A 20,622-nucleotide genomic window follows, 5' to 3' on the forward strand; every position below is an offset into this window, starting at 1 on the left:
TTGGAGACATCCCAAACTTCCAAACAAGCAAATGCATACAAGAAATTTAATAGTTAAATTTTATCTTAATAAATCAATAACTTTGCTTAAATAATAAAATCGTCTAGTTCCAACTTGGGTCAATGTACTAAATCAATAGCCTCATTAACTGTATAAGATAATAATATTTTTAGAAATCTTTAAGGGCCAAAAGAATTATAAATTAATAATTGATAAAGTATACACACACACAAAGATACATATATAACAAAAATTCATAATATAACAACTATAACTTCATAATACAGTATTAAGAACCTTTTTACTACTTCTATTTTTCTCATTTCACTTCTTAAAAATCAGTACAAACTTGAAATATTTTTATCTTTTAGGACATTAAGTTTTGACTCCACATTTCTTCCTTTCTTGAATCCTTCTATCTTTTACAATTAATAACTATCTCTTATTTTTTACAATCTATTAAACTTCATCATATTAATTTTTTATCACATCCATTGTTTTAAAAATTGTAAGTCATATGTGCAAGTATTGAAAGTCTAAAAATATATAACTAAATGCTTATTTGAATGTACTTCCTATTTTTTTTGTTTTTAAAAATAGAAAATTAGAATAACTTTTATACAAAATATAATAGATATGAAACAATAGAAATCAACAACAATTTTTGGAAAAAGATATGAAGGAATTTCTGTCACATACTAACATAAGTTATTAGGTTTGGTTCCAACTAGAACTTATGATATACCTTAAAACTTCTAGTCTGGTCTAGGACAAGATCAAAGGCTTAAATCAGCCATGGTGATCATCATTCTCAATGTAACCATCTTTCACACAAAGTGCCTCTCGTCTGCAACTTTATGAAAAGGTGGAAGAGGCTTTACTTAGAAAGCAACACTGCCCAAATTCCTCCTTTCACATTAACAACCGGACACTTGTTGGCTAACTTGGGAAACAGACAACGTTAACAAGGAAAATACATGTTCAACACTAACACGTGTTTTTTTCTACAATTACAGAGCACAAATTCGATCGTAACAGCTTCTATTCTTAGAACCTTCCTATGATGCCTACATCTATGGTCAAAAAATTCATACTTCTCATGTTCAACAGAGGTTCAAGAGAATAGCATGGTTGCGGTCCACCGGCCCTCTCCAACAATTTGGTTCACATGCAGGTGATGGTAGACAAGTGGGAATGTGACCTTCTTTCAAATGGTGAGGTCTAAACGTTGGAGTCCTGGGAACTTCAACACCGTCGGATGCGTTATACTTAGTCACAAAACCCAACGAAGTTTCTGAGTTGGACGGTTGCGATCACTGATCATCCATGGAGGGGGTCCCATTGAGAAGAAAGAGAAAGCCATCGGGAGGCAGATTCAGATCTTCTACCAAGAAAATGGGGACCATAAAGAGAAAAACATCCAAGTGTCATACGCGTTCAGGAAAGCCGCACAAAAATCCAAGCCATCAGGATGTGTGGCTCTCAGACCTCCTCCTGTACTCTCAACACTTCGGTCCAATAAAAACCACAGGCTCTCAAAATTACACCAAAACATATCTCTTCACAACAACAAAAAGAAAAAGAAAGAGAAGAAAAAACCTGAAGCAGAGAAAAGCCATCAAAACCTTGCACCACAAGTTGTGAGAAGCAGAGGAAGAGGCTCTACATATCTGTAGCTAGAGGAACTAGTTGTTTCTTCTGGTTTTCAATGGCTACATCGGTTTGTGCAACGGGGTTTAAAGGGGGTTTGTGTACTTCTTCCTTCCATGGAAGCTGGGGAACTTCCATGGCGGGCGAAGACTATGCGGCGCTAGCCAGGTCGGTCCGGACCAATGTTCCAGTGGGAAAGCCGGTGAGACTCAGGCCCATGATGAAGAATGTAAACGAAGGAAAGGGTCTTTTTGCTCCAATTGTTGTCGTCACGCGTAATATAATTGGAAAGAAGACCTTCAATCAGCTTAGGGGCAAAGCAATTGCTCTACACTCACAGGTGAATCCTCCCCCCAATCTCTCTATCATTTAATCCTAGTTTTTTCAGGTGAAATTCATCATTGAATTGCTTATTATTCAGGTTCTTAGGATGTTATTTCCTATGATGATGCTCATTTTTTCTATCTTTCATTTGAATACTGTTAGGTAATCACGGAATTCTGCAAATCCATAGGGGCGGACGCGAAGCAGAGACAAGGATTGATTCGACTGGCAAAGAAGAACGGAGAGAGACTTGGGTTCCTTGCATGATGGAATATAAAATGTTTGAGAAATGTTTAATTTCTTTTATGGATTTCCAGATGTAAATACTTTCTTCGTCTGGGCTTCCCTGAGCATGCTATATGTATTCAGTTTAGCTCTAGTATTTCATTTTTCAATTACTGGGATAAAGGTCATGAAGGTATCAGCAATGTGCTTTATAAAAAATAAGAAAATTCTGTCTAACTTCAAGTAATCAATTCCATAACCCTATGAAATCATGAAAGTACATTAAATATCTCCTATTTTGCCCTTTCGAATGGTGGATTATAAGATAGAGATCCTGTTGATCATTACCAACTCTCACAGCTTCATAATAACAGTGGGTGCATATTTAACATTTACTTCCTAGAATTTAGGAGAAAACTTAAAGCAGAGATATCATTGTAATTGATGGAAAGCTACAAGAAGTAGGGGAGAACCCAGAAAACAAGCAAGTCAGGTTTTCCCATTGCAATATCTATAAGGAATGGCAAACAGCCTCAGGCAGTGGACAAAACTAGAATCCATTACATTACATCCATCAACCGCATGGGTCATTCATGAAAAATATTTCAATTACTAATGTTTTATATTGAAAAGAAAACGAACAAAATGGTAATGCCTCTTTGGTGTTTGTCGCAATCTTGATTCGTCAAGGAGATAAACTCACACAACAAAATGACCAACACGTGCTCACACGTTGTATCGAACTTTGACTGATCTTTCCCTTCTGGAATCATCCTGCAACACAACCAAACCAACGTGATTGAGGAAAAGGACTTCTTCCCAAACTCATGAGATAAATATGAAATGCTATTTACATGAAAGCTGTAAGTGATCTTATCAGTGACATCAATGACCTCCTTCCACTTCCTTCCAATGCTCATCTGCACAACAAGAATCAAATCAAATTTATCAGATTACATGCCTTTTTGGCATTTAAAATCATTGTGATATTTTGTTCAAGAATGGGCATTTAGAAATGTTAAAGCTGTTAACTTCAACCAAAATCTCTGTCACTGGATATGGCAAATTGGAGACCAAATAGAAAATGCCAGCATGGAATAATTTAATTTTATTTTATTTTTTTATTAGAAGCATGGAATAATTGATAGAAAAAGGCAAAAGCAACAATCAAGAGATCCATGAAATAGTTGACCAAATTACAATGGAAGATAGGCACCAAAGAAGAGAAACCTAAGTCTGTTCATCAAACCTAAAGAGCTCATAAAGAGGTCATCCATCCTTCAAAATAAAGAAATTTTCCTTTTTCTTTTATTCCCCACAGGTGGAGGGAGAATGTGGCAAGGACCCAATAGTATTTTGGTGGTCAAACCACCCTATACAAGCCCAACAACCAAGACTGGAAACATAGAACATTATTTTCACTTAAACCTGCAGAATAAGCAGAAAATATACTATTAAACAACTCTTTCCTTATGTAAGGTGCAATCATTTGCTTGTATGCTTAACATTCCATGAAGTTTCAACAAAAATAGTTTCCTTGCATTTCTCAATTTTCCACAACAATAACCACAGTAAATTTTCATATCTTCCAAGGTTTGAAGTTTCTGTAAAATTATAAACTAAAGCTTAACCATCAAAATTATTTATAATTCTAATAAGGAAAGTGAATTACAGTTAAAGAAGAAGAGCAGTCACTACCTAATGGTAGAACAGAAAATTCACAAAAACAAGCAACATGAACAGGTAGTTACCATCTAAAGTTGCATTATAATTTATAAACTACTTTTCTGAATCATGTATCGTATCATATCATGACTCCTGCCCCTGGCCCCTCTCCCCCATGTATAGGGAAATTGATTCACACAAATAAAACACAGAGATATTCCTACAATGAAAATATAGAGCAATATATAACCAATTTCATGATTCATTAAACATCTGTTTGGATCGCACAAAGTACTAACAAAAGGAAAATAGCAATGAAGGATCCAAAATTTGATGTCCGATTTATGAGTAAGATTATTTAGAAACATATGAATTTTCAATTCATTCTTTACATGGAAGAGAAAATAATATAAATAAATAGAGAAAAGCATGTAAAAACACTTTATTAATGTTAAATCTACATTTTATTTTCCTACCGTTTTTCTTTCCTTCCATTTTTTACTTTTTTCTTTTTTTTCTTTTCCTTGTACTTCCCTTCAAACTCTCTAAGGTCCAAATGAAGCCTAAAGGATTGATGAAATTAAGTTTACAAAATACAACATTTAATGCAAAGTTTGATCATAAAATCCAAGAAAAAAAATCTTCTAATAAATACTCGGTCCAAAAGTTCCAAATTTTGCAAATCCCAATCAACATACCATAAAGAGAAACTAAAAGAATATTCAAGTATAACAACATAATAGAATGTGTAGTTATTAGTAGTTATTTGGAAGGGGTAATTTAGTCTTTTTGTTTTTTTTTTTTGTAAAATTCTTTATATACATGCACATGCTTTGTACTCTTTTCTTGAGGAATAAGACAATATTTTCTTTTTCACTTAACATGGTATTGGAGCAAGTTTAATTCAGAACTGTAGCCCTAAAAAAAGAGCGTTACAATGTAATGCTACAATACATGCCATAGGATTGAGCTATAGTGATTCTGCTACAGTGATTTATTATAATATTGCTACAATGACCTCTAGCATGAGCGCCTATGCGATTGGTTGTACTTTGTGATGCAAATGTAGTGTATGTGTTAGCGTTGCAAGTTTCCTAACATCCCTTCATTCCTATTATAAGTGCAAGCATGACGTCTAGTAATGATCATAAATCTAAAGATAGCATTGGCATTCAAATTATTCCAGTAAAACTAAAAGGACCTAATTATTTATTATGGGCTAAAGTTGCAATTGTGACAAAAGGAAAACCAAAACATCTCATAGAAGATCCTCCTCCCCAAGAATCTAAAAGTTTTGGTGAATGACAGGATGACTTCATGATAATGACATGGTTGTAGAACAGTATAGAACTCAATGTTAGTGCTAATTTCATGTTTCTAGAAATTGCAAAGCAAATATGGGATGTAGTTAAAGAGGCATAATTTTAAGCAAAAAATATTTTGCCAAACTTTTGAGTGAGCACCATGCATCTCTCAAAGGGTTGTAGGAGGGTCTGAATATGTATCACCCATTGCCTATTGATATTGAGGTTCAAAGAAGGCAAAGGGAAGAGTTCCAGGTAGCTAAATTTCTTTCAATCCTTGATTCTGAACATGTTGAGGTCAAACATGGTATGCTTGATAGAAAGAAGTTGCCATTTCATGCTTAAGGCATTTATAGTCCTTTTCATCAAGGAATGTCTTAACGATACTTCTGCATGGTGAAGGTGGTCCTCCTATTTGAGGCCAAGGCCGAGGTTTAGGAGGAGGCAGAGGCAGAGCTAGAAGTGACAGGCAAAGCTCACATTATGGTAGAACAAATCATACATCTGATAAATGTTGGGATAAGTTTGGTCCTCCTACATGGGCTAATCAGGTTTTCCCTTCTTCCAATGGTGGAATTGATGTTCCTACTCCTGTTCAACCTACAAGTGGTAGCAGTGAGTCTATTACCTTATCTTTAGATGATTATAACAAACTGGTACAACAATCCTCAAAGATTTCCTTGCAATCCAACATTACTGCTCCTACTGCTACCTTAGCACATTCAGACACACATGCTCTTCTAAATTATGGTTGTTCTTCTTCCCTTTGGGTTATAGATTCTAGAACTTCTTATCATATGACTAGAGAATCCTCCCAATTTTCTCACATAACTAAGTCCTCTAATACATCCTCAATTCTGCTCGCTGATGGATTTTCTTCTTTTGTTCTTGGTCAAGGGTTGATCCATCTCATTCTCTCATCTCCTTTTTAAACTTAATTTTGTTCTATGTGTACTTAAATTTCCTATTAATTTATTATCTGTTATTCAATTTACTAAGCAATTTAATTGTGTTGCTATCTTTTTTCCTTCTCATTGTGTTTTTCAAGATCTCCAAACGAAGAGGATGGTTGGTGGAGGACTTGAGTGAGATGAGCTTTATTATCTCAATAATCAATCTATATTCCAGTCTCATGGTAGAAAATGTCAGAAGTTGTTGCTCTCCTTGTCTATTACTCCTCTCCAATGACCTTACAAATTAGGTCATGCTTCTTTTGAGCAGGTATATTCCTCAGAATTGTCTCCAAAGTTGCCCAATAAGCCTAAGTGTGAGTCATGTGAACCAGACAAACATCATAGGTTATCTTTTCCATCTAGGTTTAATGATAAGAGTCCAAATCCTTTTGTTTAGATACTTAGGGTACATGTTGCATCCCTAATGTTTAGGGGTTTAGGTACTTTGCTAGTTTTATTAATGATTGTTCTTAAGTCACTTGGTTATTTTGTTTAGAGAAGGTCTGAAGTACCTCACTTATTTAAATTTTTTACAAGAAATAAAAAATTCATTTGGTATTTCAATTGGTATTCTTCAATCCAATAATGTCCTTGCATATAATGATAGTTCTCTTTCCTCTTTTTGTACTAAAAATGGAATTGTGCACCAATTTCCTTGTATATACACCCAATAGAATGAGGTTGCTGAAAGGAAAACTCATCAGTTATTGGATGTTGCTCATTCTATTATATTTCATACGAGTTCCAAAATCCTACTAAGGGGATGTTATTCTAATTGCACGTTATTTGATAAATCGGTTACTCTCTTCTATATTGCATCAAAGGACTCCATATTCTATGTTATTTCTTGATCACCCCCTATTTTCTCTCCTTGCAAAAGTATTTGGATGTGTTTTCTTTGGTCATAATTTTTCTCCAAATAAAAGACAAGCTTGATCTTCGATTCATCAAATGTGTATTTTTGGAATATTATAAAACTTAGAAAGAATACAAATGCTTTGATCTTGTGTCTCGAAAATACTTTATTAGTGCTAATGTAACACTCTTTAAGACTACTTATTTTTCTTATCATGGTTTACAATTAGAAAATAACCTATCTCAGTCTAAGTTTATCACTCTTCTTGTTGTTATAGATACTTTTGTACTAAGACTGACAAACCATTACATTTGTATCCACAAAAAAGACTAGTTAGAGAAAGTGGAGTATATCAAACTCAATTTCTACCTCCCCCAGACTCGTTAATGGATGATCACATACCACCACCTATTTTTGTTCCCTTAATTCTTGATGATCCAAACCTTCTTATAGCACCTAAGAAAGGCAACCTTAATTGTACTCACTATCCTTGGTGGTTTGCTCATGTCTTGTCCTCTATTTCCACTCTTAAGTCTTATAAGGAAGCTCTAAGTAACAGTGTATGGAAGAAGGTCATAGAAGAGGAGATGCATGCTCTCTTAAACAAAGGTACATGGTGTTGGGCTTTGTGGAGCCTAGTTTTGTTTGATCCGATTTGACGACCCGACCCGAATAATATTGCATGGCTTTTTAATGGGAGATTTATTGAGGCCTGTTGGGCTCGTTTAGCCCATTGTGGAACCACCTTTTGTAATTAGGGTTTTTTAGTGTGGTGGGGTTGTCGTGTTATATATATAGAGAGAATATTGTAGCCGCTAGGTTGTACTCTGTATTCTTCCCTGATAATAGTGATATCCCTGCAACTCCGTGGACGTAGGCAAATTGCCGAACCACGTAAATACTGTCTTGTGTGTGTGATTGTTTTTTCTTTGGCGTGTGTTTTCTCTATTTTTTGTTTCTCACTGGTTGGGAATTCGGTTTAATTCCCTACACATGGGAACTCGTTGATTTGCCTCAAGGAAAGGATGTTATAGGTTGTCATTGGGCATTTACTATTAAATATCATCACAAATAGGACCATAGAATAGTTGAAGGCTTGGTTAGTTGCTAAAGGTATACAATATACTCAAACATATGATGTGGACTATTTTGGGGCTTTCTCTCCTCTTGCTTGCCTTAATTCAATCTGTATTTTGATTTCCTTAACTATTAATTTCGAGTGGCATCTATATCAATTAGATTTGAAATATGCATTCTTATATGGTGATTTAAGTGAGGTAGTCTATATGAAGCAACCACATAGGTTTATTACTCAAGGGGAGTCAAAAATTAGAATTTGCAAACTAAATAGGGCTATTTTTAGATTAAAGCAATCTTCTCCAACTCGGTTTAATAAATTAAGTATCGTTATTCTATCATTTGGTTTTAGAAGATGTAACTCTAACCACTCATTATTTGTTCTCAAGAGGGAAACAAACATAGTAGTACTCATTGTATATGTGGATGATATTATTGTTTCTAGTAGTGATGCTATAGGTGTTGAAAAAGTGAAAGATTACTTGAAAAGGATCTTTCAAACAAATGATCTTGAGTTATCACATTACTTCCTAGGATTGAAGTTGCACATAGTAGAGGTGAGATTGCTTTGTCCCAAAGGAAATATGCATTGGATTTGCATAATGAAAATGGCATGTGAGGAGTAAAGCCAGCTAAGACTCCAATGGAGCAAAATGTGAACCTTAATGGAGATAAGAGCCCTGTACTTTTGAATAAAAGAAAATATCAGAGTCTTGTGGGCAAACTCATTTATTTGATAGTTATTAAACCTGACAAATTAACATTACTTTTCTGTTAGAAACAGTTAGTCAGTTCATGGAAGCACCTAAGCAAATTCATTAGAAGTAGTATGTAGAATCCTAAGGTACAAAGGTACTATAGGTATGGGAGTACTCTATAAAAGAAGGTCCAACTCCAACCTTAACATTGTGAGTTTTTTGAATGTGGACTAAGTAGGATCCTCAACTAATAGGAGGTCCACTAATGGGTATTATACATTTGTTTGTGGTAATCTAGTTACCATCCTGTAATAGTTAGGTTGGAGCATAATACAAGGTTATGGCACATACAATGTGTGAGTTAATGTAGATTCAAAACCTATTATAGGGCCTTGGATATTCTCTTGAAAAGGCTATTACTATATATTGTGATAATCAAGCTGCTATTTACATTGTCAGTAACTCAACGTTTCATGAAAAAACCAAGCATATTGAAGTGGACTATCATTTTATTAGAGAAGTTGTAATGAGCAAGAAAGTGATAACTCCGAATATCAAGTTTGAAGATCAATTGAGTGATGTGTTTACTAAAGCTTTAAGGAGAAATCTTCTTTCAATCATATGTTCCAAGCTAAGTCTTAGTAAAACATATATGCCCCAGCTTGAGGGGGTGTGTTATTAGAAGTTATTTGGTAGAAGTTTAGCCTTTTTTTGGGGGGTTGGGGGGAGGTAGATAAAAGTCTATATATTTGCTTTGTACTCTTTTCTTGAAGAATAAGATACCATTTTCATTGTGTCACTCAACAGTACGGATATATGTGCCTATGGAATATGTTTAAAGCATGGTCGTCAACTAGTAAAATGCATCATGCATCATTTTCCTCCATTCTTGTAGTATACTTTATCCTATGGTGCACAATAAGTATTTTACATATGGGCAAACAGATATTGAAAAATTAAAAAAAAAATTAAAATTCAAAAATTAAAAATATATATATATAACGCATATAAAACATAGGTATGTTGCAAGAAAGATCTAAAATATGATATTTATCAATAGGATCCATCAATATACTTGTATCAAATTGTCAATAACATTCTTGAATATATTTAATGCCAAAAGTTTCAAGTTCTAACTTTTAAGTTTCACAAAGCACTACACAAAACCTCCAAACAAATACCCAACAATATATCAAAAGGAAACTATTAGCACAAACAATTATAACTGCATATCAGATTGTATAGAATATGGGGATATGTATAATTGTGTGTATAACTGTATATATGTTCGCACTATAAGCGTAATTTGCCACTCGCTTTTTATTTTCTCTAAAACAAGATGAAAGGGAGCATAAACATAAACAGGTGGTGAAAGAAATGGGATCTGATCCAAATATTTAATGGAGAGAAGGATTTGGAATTTTGTAAAATAGAAATTAGAATACTAAAAACCCAAACCCTAACCCTACTCTTTTTTTTTTTTAAGATAAAACAAAGGACAACCTGAAAAAAATGTTTTCTAATTGCCACATTGCATGCCTAGTGAATCATGCAACTTTGTTCCTGTGTATGAAGTCATACACACATAAACAGGGCGGCTGTAATGTTATATATTTCGAGCTTTGACCCAAAAGACTACGTTTTAAAAAAAAATATCCATAAATTACCCCCATTTCTAAAATAATGCCCAATCTAATGTGTCTGCACCACGTAGATTGTCACGTCATAAAATCGTAGTTGGTAACTACGGTTTTATTTTTTAAAAACAGTCAAAACTGTAGTCACCAACCACGGTTTTAACTTTTAAGTTTAAAACCGTAGTTGGTGACTACGGCTTTGACTATTTTTAAAAACAGTCAAATTCATAGTCACCAACTACGGCTTTAACTTTCCTTTACCTTTTCCCCCTTTCCCGATTAGGTTTATTCATTGAAAATTATTTTGAGAATAAAATTATTTTATGAATTTTCTGTTTTAAAGAAATCATTTTTGCCCAAAACTCCCATTAGTACCCAATAATAAACATTTTTCTTATTATCAATGAATTTACAAAAATATTCCAAAAGCATTTTCATCTATTTACCAAAACAATTAAACTAAATAGTGAATTGATTGGAAAAACAAAGGTATTTTCTTTCTACAATTCTATATTTTAAGAAGTGGAAAAACAAATTCTTTTAGGTTGGCATTTTAAGTTTAACATTTTAAGCCTTTCCATTCCATTTTGATCCCATTTTGAAAGGAGAAAAATGGAAAGAAAAAAAATATTTTTGTTGTATTTAAGTAATTTTCCAATTATTTACCCACTTGAAGTCATATTATATTTTGTACAAGTGCATAATTGCCTTTAATTTTTGCACAAAGTTGCAAAATAATATAATATTCTTCATTATGTGGGTATAAAATAGTATATTTATAACTAATTATATTTATATTGAGTTTAGTGCCAAATATTTTAATAAAATTATCAAAATATATTTTTATATCAAATTAAAGACATCAATTATTTAATTTCATATATTAGTATTCTTTAAATAATGAGATCAATTAAAGTTAAATATTTTTATTACACCACTTACATATTTTTAATCAATATAAAATCAAAATAATATAATATTTTATTTAAAAAAATTAAAGTTAAATATATATATAAATATATATTTATATATAAAATTAAAGTTAAAGTCGTAATTGGTGACTACGATTTTGACTGGTTTTAAAATGTAAAACCGTAGTTACCAACTACGGTTTTATGACATGGCAATTTATGTGGCGCAAACGCATTAGATTGGGCATTATTTTGGAAATAGGGGTACTTTATGGATTTTTTTTTTAAAACATAGTATTTTGGGTCAAAGCTCATATATTTTAGGATATACTGCACTTTATGATGCACAATATATCACATTATACATCAAATATAAAGTGCAATATGTAGCAATACATATTACAAGGTTATCACTACATTGGTTTGGAGCTAAAACATTCCAAGTTCATAATTATTTCCTTAGAAAACACTCTGTTCATCCCTCACCAACTCCTTCCTCTCCCCGCCACAGGAAAAAAAACACTAAAAAAAGGTGCCACAAAAAAAATAATTTGCTACTGAAGCTAAAGAAAACAAAAATGAGTTTCTAAAGTTTTATTTCAGTAAAGTTTAAATTTAATTTTCCTCAACAGCCATTAGAAAATAGTCAAATCTGCACACATCCCGTATCTTATACATCATAACACGTATTATACATGTACTATAAAATATACTTAATATGAGATGCATATTCATGATGCATACCACTTTCCACAGAAAAGTTATCATTTTAAGTTCTACACAATCATTCATGAATTAACCAAAGCAACTATAAGTTAAGATTACTGATACCAATTTAAAAAATAAATAAACAAAAAAAATAAAGAAAAAGGCTTAGAACCTGAGCAGCCTCGTTGGTTGCTGTCTTAGTCCACAGAGCAAGCTTATCCTGCCTTTGACGTACACTTGCAACCACACCACATATTTCATCAGCCTCATCAAATTGCTCCCCAATTAAGGCCATCAACTACCCAATAAAACACATCAATTATCAACTTGCTGATATGTTCAACTCTAAAATGAACCAACAGCTCATGTCTCCCAAAAATATTGTCAGATCCAGAAAACTATATGCAAAGTTCACATTTTACCGTTTCTAGCCACATGGTATCAAGATTACCCTTTCGGCTGCTGGCAACAGTCCATTTGCCTCCATTTGCACACTCAGGATCTTCCCATTTTGGTTCAACCCCAGCTTTGAACAAATGGAAATCTGCATTGGCTGGCAACTTGCTGGGCTTAAATATCTGATCATACAGACTGCACAAAGACGTTCAGTTTTCAATATGTGTAAGAAGGTACATAAATGAATCTGATTTAAAAAACTGATATTGATAAAAAAGAATACAAAAGAATCAATCCCAATGTGGGAAATATTGCAGAATTGACTCAAACAAATCAAACAAAGCAAGAAAAACAATGATTTCCAGGGAACCAAAGGAACCAAAACATAAGATTGAGAATTATATTTCCTTCCCTTTTTGGCTACCAAACAGAGAGCGAGAGAAATTAAAAAAACACAGACCATAACAAGAACATCAATATAAATTTTGTTCAATTAAAAATAAAAAAAAAAATCCCTTATCTAACTCCAATGAACACATCCCACCAAATCCAAGAGACGAACGAAAGAGCAAACCGATGAAAAAGCAAGCAGCTCACGAGAATTAACCCTCCATTGTCCGAGAAAACAAAAACTAAAACAAACTAATCAAATCGTTCAATTGATCGGTTGTTGCTACTTTTTTCCATTTTTCTTTTTTTTGTGTTTTTTTTTTTTTTTGGTGTTAAGCTAAAAAAAAGGGTAAATCTAAGATCCAAAATTAAAGTTCCACTACTTTCCTGCGTGTTTTCCGATCAACCAAACAGAAGAAAAAATTCGAAACCAAAGATTAAAGAAATAACGAGCGAGAGAGATACCACCAAAATTCTTCGACGGTTTCGAAGGTGTAAGCCTTGCGAAGAGAGGTCCCCCAAGCCGCGCCTTGCTTGGGCTTGGACTGGTTATCGAACCAGAAGGTCCACTTCCTCTCCAGCCTGTGTGGCTGCTTGGCCGCCTCCGTTGGTGCTGCGCCGCTCTCCATCCCTGCTGCGCCGCTCTCCATCCCTGCCGCCTCACTCGCCATTCCTTTTCCCTTTTGATTTCTTCCTCTTTCTCACTACGTTGCAAGCGACGCTTGTGTTGGATTGTAACTTTGTGGATTGGGCTGAGTTGAAGAATGAATCTAAAAGAAGCGACCAGCCCGGCCCAATAACCAAGTTTTTTGTAATTTGCTTATGGGATATGGTGAAATATTAGTCCCATTCATTGACACTAGATGCTCCATAGATACAAAAATACAAGGCTAATAAATCATAAAGAGAATTCATTAAAAAAGAACAAGTATACCGTTTTATCTAAATCATATGTTATCTTTCACTAGCGGGACTAACATTGATAGACACTTACACTTATTTTCACATCTGCAACACAACATCTCGTATTCTTTAATAAACTTCTCAACGACTTAAGGGATGTCACCAACTACCACGAATAAATTTAGGTGGTGTTTATTTTTTTACTTAATTCTAAATAGAACTTTAATACTTAATAGTATTAAATATTAGGTTATTTATTTTTTGAGTATTTTATTTTTATTAAATATTAAAAAATAAAAAAAAAACAATATGTTATTTTTTTCTATTCAGAAAAAATTACATATTTTAACTTTTTCTATTTAGTAAAAAGTTTATAATAAATTATGAAAAAAGAGAAAAACAAACAACCTAAATTCTGAAAACAAATTATTTTTAGTAAAAAACCAAAAAAATAAACACCACCTTAAATAAAAATCAAGATTCTTTTAAGGTGCAAATGACAAGGCACTGAGTAGAAGAGGCATCGATTCTTGGTGTGAGGCAAGAAGGTTAGAGTTGTGTGTAATCATAGCAATGTCATTCTTTGTGTTGCGTTAAACAAAAGCTAATGGTAGTTTGGTAAATAATTGAAAACAATGAAAGATAAAAAAAAATGAATAAAAGTTACAACAAAAACTGTATTCTGAATTTTATAATATAAGGATAAAGATATAAAGAAATGAAAAAATAGTATTAAAATAATAAAAAATAAAATAAAAGCAGGATTTGGCTATCAAGAGAAGTGAAAGCATAGGAGATGAGGCTTAAAATTGTGAGAAAGAGCAAAGCAAAGAGCAAGTGGAAGAGTAGAAGCTAATGCATGTGAAAGGGAGGCCAAGTGTCAGAAGATGAGGCCACCACTCCTGCATGCGGGGCTTGGACTTGCCACGGAGCACCTTTGGCTTCTTTTTCACTTTTGCCAGGCCTGGCAGGAGGCGTTACCATATAACCATAAGCAAAACGTGAGGAGAGAAGAGTCTCAGAGAGATAAGAGAGCTGAAGATCGAAGAAGAAGAAGAGGCTAAGAGAGAAAGAGATGGCGACGGGGGTGGAGGTTGATGCATTGGCTACAGTGGCCGAGTGTGCCCCTGTTACTTTCGAGAGAAAGGTCAAGACTGATTTGGAATCCTATCTTCCTAAGCCTTGTATGTTCCTCCCTGCCTCTTCATCATCCTCTCTTTTATTTATTAATGTTATTAATTTTGCTTATTCACTCTTGGAAAGCCCATGGTTTTTTATGATGGAGTGTTGGAAGAAGTGCATGTTGGTCTGCTATATTTGGCATGTGGAATCCTAAAATACTTTGATGGCTTGATGAGTTAAAGCATCGATTAATTAATTTGGTTTGGCTTTGGACTAATCTATATATATATATGTATGAATGAATCAGATATGGCAAGAGCTTTGGCTGCTCCTGATGCTGGGCATCCAAATGGAACACCGGGTCATAAGAATTACAATATGAGTGTTCTCCAGCAACATGTAGCCTTCTTTGACCAAGACGACAATGGGATCGTTTACCCTTGGGAGACCTATACCGGTACCATCTCACTTTCAAAACTATACCAATAATTTGGATCCATCGTCTCTACTTAATTTTTTCTTTTGTACGTCTTGGAAACAGGCCTGCGTGCTGTTGGTTTTAACACGATTGCCTCACTTATTATGGCGATTGTGATCAACGGAGCATTGAGTTACACCACTCTCCCTGTAAGCTAATCATCATGACAATCTTTCTAAGTACACGTACATGCAACAATTTTAACTCAGAAACTGAATTTGAAACGGAGTTTGAATCCATTCTTGAGCATTGAGTTCTTGTTTCTGACTATCATGTACACCCTATATTATCTTTCTAGGGGTGGATCCCTTCTCCTTTTCTTCCTATCTACATACACAACATACACAAATCCAAGCATGGGAGTGACTCCGGAACTTATGACACTGAAGGAAGGTAAGCACTATTGGGTGTAGTATGGAACATGTACTATATATACTCGAGGAGAGTTCAATCTATTGTACCCTTCTTTTCCAATTGACTTGCAGGTACATGCCTGTGAATCTAGAGAACATCTTTAGCAAGTATGCCCAGACTGTGCCTGAGAAGTTGACGTTGGGAGAGCTCTGGAACATGACTGAGGGGAATCGGGCGGCCTTCGACTTCTTTGGCGGGTATGTTTCAGGGCCTGATGCTCAATTTTAATATTCAGAATTATAACTCGGGTGCTAATTTTTTGTTCTTTGAGCGTGGATTGCAGGATTGCAAGCAAGCTGGAGTGGGGACTTCTGTATGTTCTGGCAAGAGATGAGGAAGGTTTCCTGTCCAAAGAGGCCGTGAGACGTGTTTTTGATGGTAGTCTGTTCGAGTATTGTGCCAAGGCGCAAATGGGGTACGAGGGAAAGATGAGCTGAAGGCTGAAGCAACGCTAGGTGTGATCAGAACATGCTCTTTCTAGTTTCATATCACAAAAAATTACGGTGTTATAATAATAGGTAGGTGAAGAGAGGGTCCTCCCTACACTTATACGCATGGGAGGCCATCTCACATGTCAGAACCACTTGCTAGATGCTTGGTCATGACAGTGGCTTCGCATAACCATCTTTATATCCCATATGAATAATCAGTCTTTTGACGGAACCCATATCACAATAATTAATAACTACTGTAATTGAGCAGCTAAAGTTTTGAAATGAGTTGGTGCTAGATGCTTCAAATTAAATACGAAATTTAATTGTATAAGAGTTTGTTTCTCACATGGGATGAGAGGAAAACTTGCGCTCGTCTTTAAAGCGTGAAAAGGGAATAAAATTAGTGCGCTAACCCATCTATGCATCTCTACCATCCTGCACCTCCTAAAAACAGTTCTCAAAAAATTCATCTCTATTTATAAATAATTTTGCAAAAACAGTTATAAAAATTAAAAACACAATTTCTAAAGATAATTCCCAATGATTTCCCTAAATTTCTTCTGACTATCTGGAATCGACAACATCTGCATTAAACCTTAAACGATCCAAGTTGAAAATCACAGTCCACACGAATTTATCTACATATTCCACTTCGAAAGGCTCCATTTAAATCACACATCGGTTTCCAGATTTCGTTTCTTTTTATAAAATAAAATACTTCAATGATACATATCATCTTTAACAAATTTCTCAATGTTTTCCATGACTAACCGGGAGAGAATTTGAATTTCTTATCAATTTTCTATTTTTTCTACCTTTCCATGATACTTATAAACCACAGACCGCAGCATATCCATCAAAGCAATGCAGACTATCAAACGTATAACTTGATCATCAATCCATATAAAAATAACAAAATAAACCAGAATCGCATAAAAATCACATAGGCTGTGGTGTAATCGAAAACATACTCATTCAACCATAGTACACCTTAAACCAAACTATTTGAGACAAAGTACTTTCCTGTTTTCCTAACAAAATTTAAAAATAAAGCAACATCCCAACCAAATTAATCAAAATGTACGGTAATTAAAGTTCTTAAACAATGGCATTTGCTGCGCTGGCAATCCTGGGCCACAGATCAGCACACTCCTTACCAATTGGACCAGTAATAGCCGAACCTAAAAATCACCAATCAACAACCAGAAAGAAAAATATTAACCATCCATTTCCAATATCATAATTATGTATGCAAAATTTTCTTTACCACAAAGGTAGGATATTGAAAGAAAAGGCAGGCATATTAGTTTTCCAGGATAGAGGCAGAGAGAAATTAATGTCTGATTTTATGATTTCAATTCAACATTGAGGCCATCAATTTTGACTTTTGAAAGGTTCTGTTCTCGGTACCATCAGTACAGATGCCTTTAAAAGTAACAATTCCATATGCTTAACCATACCTTTCATTTCTCCCTTTGGGTTCACGATGACACCAGCATTGTCTGCAAATTCAACCAATTCACACAGCAGAGATCTTAGAACATTAGCCAAGCAATTAACAACAAATACAATTTCAATACAAAAAAGAAGATTAATATTACATATACATACACACACCCCCACCACCAAAGCCACAATCCATTGAACAAGAAACCATAAAAAGCTACTTTAATGGAAATTGAAGAGGAAGTAAAAACAGTTGGCATGACTAATGTATGAATTTTTTAGCAAATATCTCATGCATAGAGACCATGAGAAAAATAAAATAGCAAAATCAGTTGACCATGCACTTGAAACACGTAACATCTAGATTACAGCTAGGGAGGGAACAAATATTGGCACGTTACAGTAAAACAATCATATATGTGAGGACCAAGAATCCTTTTTAAAAAAAAAAATTGTGCTTGAAGATGTCAACACTGGAAAGTGCAGCACAAAAATCAGCCAGGAAAAGGGTATTACCAAGTTTCAAGCTAAAATCGTGGCTTCATGACATCTAAAAGAAATTTACACCATATCTATTAATTTCATAGAGTGGAATAATATGAGGCACTACAAATGTGATCAGAGTCTGAAGCATTCCACAGAAATTCAAAGTAATACTGTTGAATGTGAAGTAGGATGCATTTTTCTCTACCATACAGAGAAGGTTCCATTTGAGGGGAAAACATTCCACTTCAAATGATGGGAGAGTTTTCTTCCCTCACAAGGCTAAAACATATAATATAAAAATGCAGTAAGAGTAAAACCATCTGAACTTTCTACAATGATTCAATATAACTTGTAGGGCCCAAATGGAGCAGATGAGCTAGAAAAGTTCCGGCCCATCTGTAACGATGGACACTGTTAATTTTCCAGACTCGTAACTGTATCAACCACTTATATAAAGGTAGCTACCTGACTTATGTCTGGTGGAATGGGATTATTATAGCTTACAACTTATGTCATGAAAAATTCAGTGTTAAAATTTCCACTTCACAAAAACACAGGATTCTGCCTGATAGTGGCAGTTAATTTAACAGCCCTGCTATAAGACAACGACAACACTAAAATTACGTTCTTGTGCTGCCTGGAAATTGAAAAGGAAGCAAAAGGCAAATGTGGGTGGAAATAGAGGAAAAAGCCCTCCATACCACATAACCAAGAATAAACTTTAACAAATTGTGCTGCAAAAAGGGTAAGAGAGAATAACTTAACAAGGATGAATTCAGACACAAGGAGGGCCTCTAAGCAAGCAGGATGAATTCATCCAAAAGGAGATCTTCATAGTATGCAAGAATGCATTAAATCACAAAAGAGAACATTCTTTTAATCCAAAGAGTGAAATCTGCACGTCCTTCAGCGAACCGGGCAAGAGAATAATCTCAACATAGAATGCACAACATCAGATCATTTTAACTTTCCAAAAAAAAAAACAAAAAATTTTAACCTTTCAATTTCAAACAGCAATCACAGAAAATGGATGACAACACCAAGTTCTTTAACAATACCATAGAGAGAATAAGTACCTTCAAAGTACATGTAGACGCCATCCTTTCGGCGCCACGGCTTGCGTTGCCGGACGATGACGGCGGGCATGACCTTCTTCCGGAGATCAGGCTTCCCTTTCTTGACAGTAGCCATCACCATATCGCCCACACAAGCCGAAGGCAACCTGTTCAGGCGACCCTTGATCCCCTTCACCGATATGATGTAAAGGTTCTTCGCCCCGGTGTTATCGGCACAGTTCACCGTCGCTGCCACTGGAAGACCCAGCGACATCCGGAACTTGTTTCCGGCCGATCCTCCACGACCTGCGATCCCGAAAAATAACGAGAAAATTGAAACATTTTCAACTAACAGGTATTTGGTTACTTCGAAAACGAAAACGATGCGAAGTAAAAGAAAAAAAAAAAACTAAATCTAGTCGAGGACTCGAGAAATGAAAAGAGAAAAACAAAGAATCATTAAGATTCTTAGTTTATTTTCTAAGAAATCAAACTGATCAGAGATGAAAGCCCTAGGTTAAAGAAAAAGAGACTACCTCGCTTCGACATCTTGGCCTGCGGAAGTGAAAACAGAAAAGGGTTAGGGGTTTTTGTACTATATATATAGGAGGCGACGTTGAGCGCCTAGGGTTTGTCCTCAACTGAATTCCCATATATACCCTTCAGCTTTTACCATAATGCCATAATGGTATTCACGGTCAGGGTCCTGTTGGTCAGCCCGTTCTTTATTGGGCCGGGTCTTTGTCAACTTTGTGATCCGCTCCAGAAAAGGCCCAAGCCGGTTGGTTTGTGGCCTTGTGGGTGTGGGCCTGGATTGTGCTACCCAAAAAACGTGGAATATTTTATACAAACATAGATGGTTTTTCATTCATTAGTTACCAAATTTTAGTCTATTTAGGTCAAACTCTCCATCATGAGTCTTCGTACTTCCTCCGAATGTGATTAATCCATGCTTTGAAAAAACTCTCACATTATAAATAGTTTTAAATAAATTTTTTATTTAAAAAAAAATATATTTGAGAGTTTTTTTTCTCTAAATAATAAAAAACTTATTTAGGCTTGTAATTTAAAAACAAAAATATTTTTAAAAAATTAATGTCATTGTTTGGTTGCTGTTATTGAGGAACAATTTTTTGAAAACAAAGTAATAAATTTAATAATTTTTTTTAAATAGTATTAACAATTATTATGTTTAAATCAATTATGTTTTTATAAAATATTAATATATATATATATATATATATATATAATTTATGATTATATCAAAATATTATTATTCATATTTTATTAAAAACTATTTTTAATTTATTTGTAATTATAAAATTATTTTTATTTTTAATAAGACTTGAGTTAATTTTATTTTAGATTATATAAATTTAATTTAAAATTTGCTTTTTATAAAATAAAAAAAAATTAAAATAACTTATTCAAAAAAGTTTTTGGTTCTTTAATTTTTTTAATTTTATCTCTTGTTATCATATTGTTAAAAT

The 20,622-nt window shown here is 34.2% G+C and overlaps 4 protein-coding genes across 6 annotated transcripts; 2 read left to right on the top strand and 2 right to left on the bottom strand.

The window, feature by feature from the left end:
* The first annotated feature begins 1,444 nt into the window (after positions 1-1,444).
* On the top strand, positions 1,445-2,436 carry LOC100254512 (protein PROTON GRADIENT REGULATION 5, chloroplastic). Its single transcript, XM_002285401.4, has 2 exons — positions 1,445-1,990; positions 2,137-2,436. Exons 1-2 carry the CDS (start codon positions 1,709-1,711, stop codon positions 2,239-2,241), a joined length of 387 nt encoding a protein of 128 aa, XP_002285437.1. The 5' UTR covers positions 1,445-1,708; the 3' UTR covers positions 2,242-2,436.
* Positions 2,437-2,604: 168 nt separating this feature from the next.
* On the bottom strand, positions 2,605-13,591 carry LOC100259631 (eukaryotic translation initiation factor). Of its 2 annotated transcripts, XM_002285408.4 has the most exons (5): positions 13,260-13,591; positions 12,431-12,599; positions 12,181-12,306; positions 3,054-3,119; positions 2,605-2,973 (listed from the first exon to the last, which is right to left on the bottom strand). In XM_002285408.4, exons 1-5 carry the CDS (start codon positions 13,463-13,465, stop codon positions 2,926-2,928), a joined length of 615 nt encoding a protein of 204 aa, XP_002285444.1. In that variant the 5' UTR covers positions 13,466-13,591; the 3' UTR covers positions 2,605-2,925. The 2 variants fall into 2 exon arrangements, with proteins under 2 accessions (XP_002285444.1, XP_059592909.1); XM_059736926.1 differs by having other exon boundaries at positions 2,605-3,119; positions 13,260-13,554.
* A 1,028-nt stretch (positions 13,592-14,619) lies between these two features.
* Positions 14,620-16,374, top strand: LOC100264814 (peroxygenase). The gene is made up of 6 exons (XM_002285403.5): positions 14,620-14,881; positions 15,127-15,276; positions 15,361-15,446; positions 15,596-15,690; positions 15,783-15,908; positions 15,995-16,374. The coding sequence occupies exons 1-6, from the start codon at positions 14,773-14,775 to the stop codon at positions 16,146-16,148; spliced, it is 720 nt and encodes a 239-aa protein (XP_002285439.1). The 5' UTR covers positions 14,620-14,772; the 3' UTR covers positions 16,149-16,374.
* A 720-nt stretch (positions 16,375-17,094) lies between these two features.
* Positions 17,095-19,775, bottom strand: LOC100242525 (large ribosomal subunit protein uL14). 2 transcript variants are annotated; one of them, XM_002285407.4, is made up of 4 exons: positions 19,669-19,775; positions 19,154-19,438; positions 17,606-17,647; positions 17,095-17,326 (listed from the first exon to the last, which is right to left on the bottom strand). In XM_002285407.4, the coding sequence occupies exons 1-4, from the start codon at positions 19,679-19,681 to the stop codon at positions 17,244-17,246; spliced, it is 423 nt and encodes a 140-aa protein (XP_002285443.1). In that variant the 5' UTR covers positions 19,682-19,775; the 3' UTR covers positions 17,095-17,243. The 2 variants fall into 2 exon arrangements, with proteins under 2 accessions (XP_002285443.1, XP_059592910.1); XM_059736927.1 differs by having other exon boundaries at positions 17,095-17,647; positions 19,669-19,765.
* Between the last annotated feature and the right edge of the window lie 847 nt (positions 19,776-20,622).

The sequence above is a fragment of the Vitis vinifera genome, chromosome 5 (assembly GCF_030704535.1).
Source record: "Vitis vinifera cultivar Pinot Noir 40024 chromosome 5, ASM3070453v1".
NCBI classification, from domain to species: domain Eukaryota; kingdom Viridiplantae; phylum Streptophyta; class Magnoliopsida; order Vitales; family Vitaceae; genus Vitis; species Vitis vinifera.